The following is a 12,205-nucleotide window of genomic DNA, read 5'->3' on the forward strand; positions in this document are numbered from 1 at the left end:
CATTTTTTTATTAATTTTTCTTTTCTTTTTCCTTTTCTTTTCTGCTTTCTTCCTCCTTGGACTGTCCTCCCAATGGCCAACAAGCCTCGCATGGGTGAGGGCCACGAAGCCCTTGCTCAACCTTGCCCACGGCTAGCAAGACAATGGCAGCCATGGCCAAGGAGGCTAGGGGCGAGGCCGCCTTCGCTCATGGGGAGGCCAGGGTGAGATTGGCCTCGCCCAAATCTAGGCAAAGCAACCTCGCCTGCGACCATGGGCAAGGCAAGGGCATGGCCCTCATGGTGGCCAACAAGAGGCTCACTCACCGACTATCGAGATAGACCAAGGAGGAAGAAGGGAGAAAAAATAAGGAAAAAAAATTCAAAAAAATTTAAAAAATTGCCACGTCAGCATCCATCACCAGCCAGCGTCCATGTTGGCATCTAGTCACCAGTTGGCATCCGCATCAACACCAGCTAGCCAAAATTAGCTGAATAGATTGAATTGGTACTGCTGTAAAAAGGTTTAGGACTAAATTGATCCAATTAAAAATTTAGAATTGAATTAGTATAATACAATAGATTTAAGACCTTTTTTTTTTATACTTTTTCCACAGTTTGTATGTGATCAATAAAGAAATTTCCATTTATGTGGGGGTGCTTGATAGGGTCATTAACTTGTATGTTTACTTGTGATGGGCTTGAGGTTTAAACGATCCTATTGCCAAAGAATGAGATGAGAGGCTGACATAGAACTTTGGATATAAGGTCGATCTGAATGTGTCAAAATCATGCCGTCATCTTCTTCCCACCTTATTTTGGATGTACTTTATAATTCTTCAGTTAGCAGAGCGTCAGAGTAATATCACAATATGACATTTTCTATTGGAAAGCACAAGATAGACTACTTGTAAAAAAGTTACTAAAGGTTGCCACCCCTGCGAAAAATGACTTTCAATCAATGACCTCTCTCAAAAAAGTCAATGAGTTATGAAGTAAACGCTGTGTTTTGCTCCTTCTATAAGCAGCTAACATTCTTTTCTTTAAATCAGCAATAATACTGCTGGAGGAATGGAATCTTTCATTCTCGTCTTCTCCTTGCTTTTGCTGGCATGCATTCTTATCCATGCCCGGAGTTCATTTGAAACTTAAGAAATGATTGGAGTCTTAAGAAGGATCTTAACTAGCTAGGATCTTTACATGGTCCCAATCCTAAGCTAAGAAATCGGATTGATGCAATCCTACTGATCCCATTGATCCAACTTTGACATACTTCGACCTTCAAATATGTATATTCAATATTCAGGTGATAAAAATACTAATATTTCTTGTACATGTGGTATATAAACTATAAATTCACGCCATTTTGAAGTTTTAATGTCGCGCGACATTCATAATTAACAAATTTCCTAAGACTATCCAAGATTTGTGTATCGTTGGTGTGATCTCTGGGATCTTACGGTCCATCATTTGATGTTACAATCCAATCCTTTAGACACCCTCATTGATTATAAGTAGGGTCTCGCTCCTAACAACCTTGTTCTTGACTGCAGAAAACTCAACCAAGAAATCACCAACGGTTAATGATTGTTCCTAACATCCTTGTGCCTAACAACCCTAGGGCAGACTTACAAAAGTGCCTAGAACCAGAATCAAAGCCGTTCAGTTTGTTACTGATTGTCAAAATGCTATTCCAAACAGCCTTCTTGTTATAGGGAAAGGAAGCCACTCTTTGAGGAACTTCCTTTACTAGATTGCCTCCATGGAAAATTAGCCTTCTCACTCATATTTGTCTCAGAAATGACAGATCGGTATATGGAAGGATTGAAAATACCTATCGATAGACAAAGACCAAATGATTCTTATTTTCAGTGTGATCCACACTCTCAATATTGTAAAGAAAAATGAAGGAACACCACACCGTTCCAATTCCCAATCTTAAGCACTCCAAACCATACTTAAATTCCATCCAGTTCTATCATAACCAGTATATGAAAAAAATCTTGGAATTGCGCTGGCTTGCCACAAGCCTTAAAAGAATTAGGGAATAATTGTTTTATGAGTGATTATACACTTAATTTACCATGCCAGAAGAAGATAAGAGTAATTTGTACTCAAGAGATAATGATGGATTAGCTATCCTTTTTTATCAACTTCAACTCTAGGAGTGCTCCTGCTCACTTCCATCATCCACATTATGCAAGAATTTGTGTTTTCTTAGATAGTTAAACTTGTAGAATGTGGTTTAGCTTTAGTAGTTAAATAGTTCTGGGCTTATCCCATTTATTGAGCTGAAATTTTGTAGGCCTAGTCATGTTACTGATGGAAGAGGCAATTATGTAGATTCTTTGATGGATTCTTCATCCTCAGTTATGCTTTTTGAAAAATACTTCTATAACATGAAATTGTGATTGCAACATCAATGGATGAAGGATGAGTTTCATTTTGTTGAGGTTGTTTCGCATTGATTATGAAAGAGGCTGGTGGTCGGTTTATAAGTATGAGAGAAAACCTTCCTCCTCTGAGCTAGTCTATGAGGTGAGAGAGGCTCAAAACCACCCAACACTGATATCAGAGTCTAGTTGCCAATAGATCTAGACCCAAAATCACACAGGATAGTTACGGGTTATTCATACTTTGATCGTAAGAGGCAAATTGTTGAGATTATTTTACATCAATTTCTATACTCTAAATACATCTTTTGTTAGGTATAGCAAAAAGGTTTTTCTATGGCAACATTTATGCAAACAGCTTCCCTTGTTTTCTTGTAAGTTGAGCTTTATTGAATTGAATGCATGTGTCCAGAATCAACAATCCAAAAAAAAAAAAAATGTGAACAAATAAGCTTGTGATTTTAAGTTAAGTCAATTTCATGATATGATACTGTCTTCAACTTTCAAAAAGCCATGTCAAACCAGTTAATGGAGCAAAAAGTTGATATATCAAAAAATATATAGCCACCATCTTTTTTTATATAAGGCGTCGACCTTTCCCTAAAACTAAATAATCACGTTACATGAATCAGATGCTCTTCGATCAACCCTTGACAGATAGTCCTAAATATTATAAGATGAAAATGCATCATTAAGTTATTAGGTTAACTCCCTTTAGTCCCTTTTTTTAGTCATATGATGCTATTATTATTGGCATCATAGTTGCCCAAAATGTTATTTGGGGGCCTCCTTTCCTTTTAGCTCTATGCACTTTACATGAGGAATCCAATGTACCCCGAAATGCTCCAATTTGTGATAAACATATAGTCATCTCAAGGATAGAACGTGCATGCTGTTTATGGTGAAAACGATAGGCAATCGAGACTACCAGAAACCGGATTAAGATTTAATGGGCAAGACTCATTCAACTTCAAGTTTGGTTCAGGTTTAAATTAACCTTTCCGAAACATGCTCCGTGGAATGTAAGATCATTAAATACCAAATAAAACCCTTCGAACAAGTTGAGATGCAAGTCCAAACTAGGATGATTGAACCAAACATGAGTTGGTCACCATTCATCTCGTGCTTTGAAGACTTAGTCATAAAGGTTGTTGATCTCCGTGGGTCTAAATACACTTACGTGTCTACCGGGCAGCATTAGATGTTGGACCCATTTGGTTTGGCTTTTGGGGAATGCATTTGCAAAAATGCAAATACCTTTGGGTGAATGGGGTTTTTCGAAATGTAAATTTGGTAAAATTTATATTTGTAAATGACTTTTATTAAATAAAAAAAAAAAAAAAAAAATTGTATTTTTTTTTTTTTAAAAGTTCGAACCCTTTGGACCGTTAGATTTAGCGGCCGGATGGCGAATCTAGCCCTTGGACAGTCGCCGGGGTTGGGCAACCCCAAGCAACGGCCGCCTGAGGTTGAGCAACCTGAGGTCATGCAACGTCAAGCGGCCGCTTGGGTCGCGCAATTCAAGCCATCAGTCGCTTGGGTCGCGCAACCTAGGCGTCGCCTGAGGTCCGGCGATGGTTGCCGAGGTCGAGTGACCCTTGGCCGACGTTCGGCGGCGTGTCGCCGACGCACGCGACCTCTTGGCTGGCGGTCATCAGCCTTCGATCAACTTCTCGTGCGGCAGTTTTGGAGAAGATGAACAATAATCGAAACTTGTATTCCGAAAATACAAGTTTCCAAAGGACCTCTAGACCTATTTTGGAATAAGGGCCTTTGGAAATGTAATTGCATTTTGTCAAAATCGCCCAAAAAATCGAACCAAATGCATTTGCATTTAGCTAAAAGACTTTAGAGTCCTAAAGTCGAACCAAATCGGCTGTTGAAGTTTTAGATCATTTTCACTTGCACAGAGGTTGCACCAGGTGGCTTCCCCTTCTACGTGATCCACGAGTCAGGTCATAAATCTGCTGTTTTTGGGTCTATCATCTTTTTTCTCTTTAGCCCGTTTTTTGTGCCCCCCCACCAAAACGGTCTTCGACACCACCAAACGTTTGTTCGCGCTTGTCCTATCCTCTCTACTTTTTAGTCGATTCCATTTCCCCTTGCTAGGATTCAATCACAAGAGAAAATGAACAAAAATGTGTTCTACATCCCCGTTTTCCAATATGATGGTCACGTGGTGCTACATCAACATTACATATCTGCAAAAAGAAAAAAAAACATTTGTCAAATGAGCAGAGGAAATCGTAATCAACCTTACAAGAAAAAAAACTAGTGTAATGGTCCTCAGTGATTCCATGTTATGGGGGGAAATCAAATAACCGCAGGTGGGATCGGAATTGAGCCAATGAGAAGATAAAGCAGGTGCAATTATTTAGTGACGTGAAAGAAAGACGCGTGGGGTCCTCGTAAATGTTGGGTGGCGTGAAAGACCTCCACGGCACGGTTGTCCCAAAGTCATCAGGAGTTCACTTCAATCAACCTCTGCAGCAGTAAGCCTATGCACAATGATGGTTTTGAAGAAGAGAAATGGGAACACTCACTCCTGCTTGGGCTAAGTGGCCTTGTTATGTTCAACTTCTCTTTCCATTCCATGGAAATTAAAACGGCAATATTTCGTTCCTTGTGCATATATTGATGAAAAAATATTCTTGTTCTTGACGCATTAAGCTACTCTTATTTCTTCTCTTTTTTGTTTCTATTTTTTTTCCCTTTGAAAAGAATGAGTACTTAAGAGGGCATAAGTAATTGATATTTGTTTTTCCTAAATATAGGGGAGAACCTATTTGGAATACAAACATGGAGATCTCCAGTACTTTGACTTTTTATACATCATCAATGACAGCTTACGCGGTTAACCTAGTCATGTTGCATTGTTATGTAATTTGAAATTTGTAATAAAAATTGTTACTGTCATTGCCGTCGTTTTCTTGGTGAATGATTATGGCAGTAGAGGTATACATAGTGTTTTAAAAAAATGTGTCTTATGGCATCTCAAAGACACATAATAGCTTCTAAGACATGACTTGTTTCCATGTTAATGCAAACTCATCACATAATGGTAATTCAATCCTCAAATCGAACCTTGTCATGGTCTCTTAGATAGTGTGTTTGAACACTAGTTAACTTAATTTTTTTCACCAATATTGATGTCCATCATTTAAACTTGCAACTTCTTGTTTCATGAAGTTGTAGCCTTGAGTGGTCATCACACTAATAGTTTGCAGTGCAATCCATGACAATTGTTTGGTCAAAATCTGATATAACCCTAGCTTTTGAAAGAATATTGCTAGGAGTGTTAAGTATTCCTCTTTTATTGCAACATGCTTTGTTCTTAACAGATATTAGGAATTCTTGATATTAGCTGAGATGCTTGGATACATCATATGATATGGCTTCAGAATGCATGTTGGGAGCAGCGGAAAGTATAAAGACTCTTACTGTGTCCAAGCACAAGTAACATGTTAAATAAATTCTTGAAAGGTAAAATAACTGAGGCTCATGACACTCCCATTAAACTCGGTCGGAGTATCTTATCAGAGTTTGAACATCTATATTCTCCTTCCAATTTTGCCTTCAAGTTTCCTCAGCGCCCTCGGCAAGAGTTTATCTTCTGCTATGTTTATCACTTCATTTGCTCGGTGTCAGAAAGCAAAATGTTAGAGCATAACAATGGTATGTGGATCTCAGTGGTTGGCCTTTACCTTTCCTGTTTGAGTTACAAATCAAAGTTTCCACAAAAATCGACCAGCTCGTCATCAAGTAATTTCTTCGCCCTCTCATTCTTTTTGGCGCGAAGTAGAGCGGGTGTAAAATCTTTTGGGTGCAGTGAAATTTAACTTCAGCTTTTCTGTCGAGTTACAGTCGGTATGGACGATTCTTGCTTTTCCTTCGTATTTTGCCACGGCGATGAAGCGTTTCATATGCATTCATGGAAACTCCATTAATGGGTACATTTTCATGGTTATTAGGTAAACTTGTAATAGCAAAACTTGAAACTCAATGTTTGGAAAAATACTTTGCCAAAAATGAATGTTTGTATAATTTACATCAACAAAACGAATGAAAAGTATATTCTTCATCGATGAAAATATTAGACATAAATTGTTAATACTAAAAACATTTTTAATAAAATCAACAATTTGAAAAACACTTTTGTGAAAAATGATTACTTATATCGTTTACAAAAATAACTTTAGGCGTAGAAGATTATTGATTATGAAAATATTTTCTATTGATTAATTATTCTAAGCGATGTAAACAACTATTTGTCAATGAATCATTTATTATTTAGACACAGATAAATAATTAATGTGAAAGTTTATTAATTTCTTTTATGGGTAATTTACCCCCAAAAGATATAGTTTTAATAACTATCGATTAAATTTGTCACGTCATATCCGAAATTTACGCAGTTTTGGGATTGATGCGACCGCAATTTTGGATCTATCCTCTTTTTTTCTCATTTAGGGGCGCGCATGACAAAATTTCTGTTTCTCGATTTCTCTGTTTCTTTCCCAGGAACAAGTTTGGAAAAATCCGTTTGATAACGCAATTTCATTTCTCTATTTCAAACAGATTTCTATTCCGTAAAAGAGAAATTGAAGAAATCAGAAACTGAAATCAAACCATATAAAAGAACATTGCACTTTCTTGCTAACTTAATTCACTCATAACCACAATTTCACAAATTATTGCTAATTTTCATTTTCTTATTTTGCTCGTGTTTTTTTTTTTTTTTTTTTCAATTTTTTTTATAACTTCCTCTTTAGGATGAAAAGCAATCGAATGGGTCCCCAATTTTCAAAAACAACCAAAGTTCTTAAATGCTTACTTAAAAATAATGGGGCTCTTTCCTCCTAGAAAATGCACGCGCATGGCCAGTTGAAGAAAAAGTTCTTACGTAATAGATGAATAAAAACGTGCCTAGAAATTTAATCTTATTTTTTTACTGATTCAAAATTCTTGCAAAATCAAAATAACTAGATTGTTACACAATCTTGAATTTTAATTTGAAGGCAAGAGATTCAAGAGAATCTCTCTCTTTGCTATGCAAGGGCCATTAAAGGTTCATTGAGCAACAATAAAGAAATTAGGGATGAGCAATTGGACTGATTCAATTCGAGAATCAAAATAAACTGACCTTCCCCCGATTGATTCGTAACCATAAACGTTACTTTAAGATAGAATTTTCATATATTCATTTACACCATTAATTTTATTTTGTTGATAATCTTATATAATACTAGTTTTTGATAAAATGACAAGGCTGTATAGGCGCCATTGATGGCACCCATATTCATGCTTCCGCAATACTTATCTGAACCTATGCAGGATGAGCTTGCAAACGATACATTGACCGAGGAGGGAAACCAAATAAATACGCTTAGGAAAACAATTGCTAATAAAATGGCAAGGGATAATAATATGCCGGAAATTCCATGAAATTGTATTTTCAACTTTTGTAATGTATTAATATTATTTCGACTATTATTTTGTATTTGAGGATTTCCTATATTGTTTTAGTATTATTTCGACTATTATTTTGTATTTGAGGATTTCTATGTTGTTATCTAATCAATTTCTATTCCTAGAAATAAAAATTTTGTTTTGTTATCGAAACAGTTTATTTCGAAATAGAAATTTTGAGTCGTTATCAAACGGGTTTCTTTTCTTCGAAACTTGTCCTAAATAGAAATTAAGAAATTCATTTAAAGCAAAAAATCAATTTATGTTTCAAAAATTTTGTCATGCGCAGCCTTAGTCTCTTTTTTTCTAGTCCCCACGCGTCTTTTCCTTGCACACTACCAAACGTTTGGGATGCGGTCAAGGCGACTGCAATTTTCGGGTCGATCCTCTTTTTCTCTTTAGGTGGACCCCACGCATTTTTCTTGCACCCCACCAGACATTTGCACCTGTGTCATCTTCTTATGGGTCAATTCCATTCCCACAACGGATCAAGAAATAATTTGTCCATTCCCAACTTGGCAGACTCGGTCTCAAGAGAAAATGAACAGAAAGTGTGTTGGCATCTCCCCCCGGCGGAACCCCGTGCCCCCTTCTCTCCCTCCCCCTCCCTCTTCCTCTCCCTTACTGTTTTTCAATCTTTTTCCAATATGTTTTTCAATCCTTTTCCAATATGGCGGTGTGGTGCTGCATTAACATTGTTTGTCAAACATAAGAGAAAACGTTAGTCATGTTAAGAGAGGAAATCATAATCAATATTACAATAAAAAACCAAGAGTAATAGTCCACAGCGGTTCCATTTGCACAAAAGTCGAAACCTTAACCCTCATTCATCATTATGTTGATGGGAGGAAATCAAAATAATGGCAAGTGCGAGTAGAATTGACCCAATAAGAAGATAAAGCTGGTGCAAAAGTTAGGTTATATGAAAGAAGAGACGCGTGGGTTCTTGCAAATGTTGGGTGTCGACCTCCACGACACGGCAATCTCAAAGTTGTCGGGAGTTCACTTCAATCAACCTCCACATCAATAAGCCTACTCATGCACAATGGTGGTTTTGGAGAAAAAAAATGGGAACACTCACTCCTGCTTGGGCTAAGTGGCCATGTTACATCGAATTTCTCGTTGCATTCCATGGAAATTAAAGCGGTAGCATTTCATTCCTTGTGCATATATTGATTACAAAATATTTATATTAAACTACTACTCCCGACAAGTAACTTACGATCAAATCTCCAATACTTTGACTTGTTTACATTTTGAATATTTCCATATTGATTACAAAACTTATGTGGTTAACCTAATCATGTTGCTTGATTTTATAGTTTGAAATTTACAATTAACAGGACAGTAATGATAGGAGTCCTTGTGCCATTTACGTATTTGAGTTCTTGAACTTTTGTTTCGTTCATTTAAGAATCAAAACTTGCATTAATTTTTTTTTTTTGAGAGATTCCATCAATTTCTAAGGGATAGAAACCATAGCTGCCTTCTTTAATTCCCTATAGACATAATAACAGATTGCATGAGAATATGTCTAAATGATCATGAATTCCCATGTGCAAAAGAGAAACATAATTCATTAAATATCCTTTTTTGCTAATATGAGTGATTGAAAAATTTAGAATTAACATGTGATATCATTCATTGAATTATCTCTTTGGTTTCATTGTCACAAACGTGAATGATCCCAGAATTAATTACTTCAATAAGTCTCCCAACTCTAATTTTTACGTATATTATTACATATAAAGGCAATTATGAAGTTATTTTCTCATTGATCAAAATAAGGATCCTCAAATAATATCGTTTAAAATTTACTTCAAAAGGTATTTGTATGAATTGATATCTATAGACAGTGCTACATATTTTGAAATTACAAAAAAAGAAGGACTAAGCAAGGTGCAATATCAATTTTTTAGAGAAACAAAAAGATTGAGAATGTTTTAATTGTTAAATCTGAATATTCTCTTATTTCTCTTATTCTTTGGATAAGAATTTTCATTTCTACACAAGAAAGCTATTACAAGTTTTCATTATCTGAGGGCATTTGGGTTTTCGTTCGTAAACTTCTCTTAATACGAGACCAAAGGCATTTTTATTTTCATGTTCAAATGGAAATGAAAACAAAAAAAACAAGAAAATTTTCTCTAAACAATGCAGGGGCGACCTGCTTTTTTGACCCATAGGCTTTTGGTTTTTCCTCTTTCTTTCTTCAGTCCCTTCATTGTGGACCCCACACGTCTTTCGCACACCACCCAACATTTGCACGCGCGTGTCTTCGTACTGCTCAATTCCGTTCCCGCTGGTTGACTGAATTTTATAATGAGCTGCCGTTGGCCTTGCTATATACGTTCGTGCACGAAGTAGATCACGAGGCACCACCAAACCATTGTTACTCAACAAAAGCATCAACCCTGCAACCTCCTCTCAAGCACTCCTCGACCCCTGCTTTTGCCTTTTGGAAATGGCTGAAGCAGTGCTCTTCACCCTGACTAACGACATACTGAAACTCGCCGGTTCCAACATCTTTTCGAAGATCCAACTTGTACGAGGTGCGATGGATGATCTCAGCCGTCTCACGTACACCGTAAAGACCATACAAACTGTGCTTTTGGATGCCGAGAAGAAACAATGGGACAGAGAGCAGGTCAAGCTCTGGCTCGTGTGGCTGAAGGACGTGTTGTACGACGCACAAGACTTGCTGGATGATGTCGCAACCGAAGATCTGAGGCGGAAGGTCACTCCCCACAACAAGATGTCGAAAGCGGTATGCCTTTTCTTTCCCAAATCAAATCAGCTAGCACAGCCCTACAAAGTGGCTAAAAGAATTCAAGAAATTAGGAATAAATTGGATTGGATTGCAAAAGATAAGGAGTTCCGTTTAGAGGAGCATCCGAGTGAGAAATCAATGGCCATTGGGAGAGGAAAGAAAATTGAAAATTTCGCACCCGACAGTGAAATAATTGGTAGGAAAGAGGACAAGAAAGAGATCAAACAACGTTTGTTTGCTCCCTTTCCTAGCCAGAGGTTTGCTCCCTCCCCTAACCAGAGCGTGTCATTTGTTGCCATAGTTGGTAAAGGAGGTCTTGGAAAAACTGCACTCGCACGACTTGTGTACAACGATGGGGAAGTAAAAGAACATTTTGAGCCTAAGATGTGGGTGTGTGTATCTGATGTCTTTAATGTGAATTTGATTATCAAAGAAATTCTTAAATCAGCAAACTATCCAGATATTGAGAATAAGCCTCTAGACCAGTTGCCGAGTCTTCTTCGTAAGACTCTAGATGGGAAGAAATACTTGCTTGTTTTGGATGACTTGTGGAATACAGATCGGGATAAATGGGTGATGCTTGGAGATTGGCTAAGGGATGGTCTGCAGGGAAGCAAGATACTTATAACCACTCGCAATCGTAGAGTTGCGGAGATCACCAATGCGAAATTAGTTATCTATGAACCACGTGGCTTATCTAATGATAAGTCGTGGGACTTATTTAGGAAAATGGCTTTTGGAGATGGGGTAGAATCGTTAGACCCAAAACTGGAGGAGATGGGTCGAGATATAGTTAAAAAATGCACCGGGGTTCCCCTTGCCATTAGAACTATAGGAGGACTTTTGTACGGCAAAAATAAAGCTGAATGGCTCCGTTTTAAAGTGCATGAACTTTCACAAATACCAGAAATTGATGCGGTTGATGGAGGAATTATGCAAGTCCTTCAGTTCAGTTATGATCATCTCCCATCATGCTTGAAACATTGTTTTGCATATTGCTCATTGTTTCCGAAAGATTATGTCTATAAGAAAGATATGATGATCCATCTTTGGATGGCACAAGGCTTTATTGAGTCACGCAACGGGGAGGATAACCTTGAAGAGGTCGCCAACAGTTACTTGTCAGAACTAATATGTAGGTCATTCCTCGAGGTTGAATCAACAATCAAATATGGCAATGTCCACAAGGTCAAACGATTCAAGGTGCATGATCTCATGCACGATCTTGCCCAAAAAGTTGCTGGAGGTGAATGCAATACTATTAATTCTAAAGAAGGAGATAACGATAGAGGAGTTCGACACGTGTCATATATTTCAAAGACTTTCTCTGAAGAGAAAATTATGTCCCAACTCAGAACATCCAAATTGCGGACGTTTCTCTTGGAAAGTAAAGGCTATGAACTCAACTTTAACAAAGTATCCTCCATACTCGACTATAAGAAAGTTTTCTCCAGTTGTGGACATTGTCGAGTGTTGTATTTGGAATATAAACATATTCCTCTCCCTCCTTCCTCCTTAGGAAAGTTGAAGCAATTAAGATTTCTTCATATTTCTATGAATGAATCCATCCAGAGTTTGCCAAATTCAATCACTGA

At 37.4% G+C, this 12,205-nt stretch overlaps 1 protein-coding gene across 1 annotated transcript; it reads left to right on the plus strand.

The window, feature by feature from the left end:
* Positions 1-10,304: 10,304 nt before the first annotated feature.
* On the plus strand, positions 10,305-12,205 carry LOC120287259 (putative disease resistance protein RGA3). The gene is made up of 2 exons (XM_039300002.1): positions 10,305-11,856; positions 12,183-12,205. The coding sequence occupies exons 1-2, from the start codon at positions 10,305-10,307 to the stop codon at positions 12,203-12,205; spliced, it is 1,575 nt and encodes a 524-aa protein (XP_039155936.1).

This window comes from Eucalyptus grandis, chromosome 8 (genome assembly GCF_016545825.1).
Source record: "Eucalyptus grandis isolate ANBG69807.140 chromosome 8, ASM1654582v1, whole genome shotgun sequence".
NCBI lineage: Eukaryota > Viridiplantae > Streptophyta > Magnoliopsida > Myrtales > Myrtaceae > Eucalyptus > Eucalyptus grandis.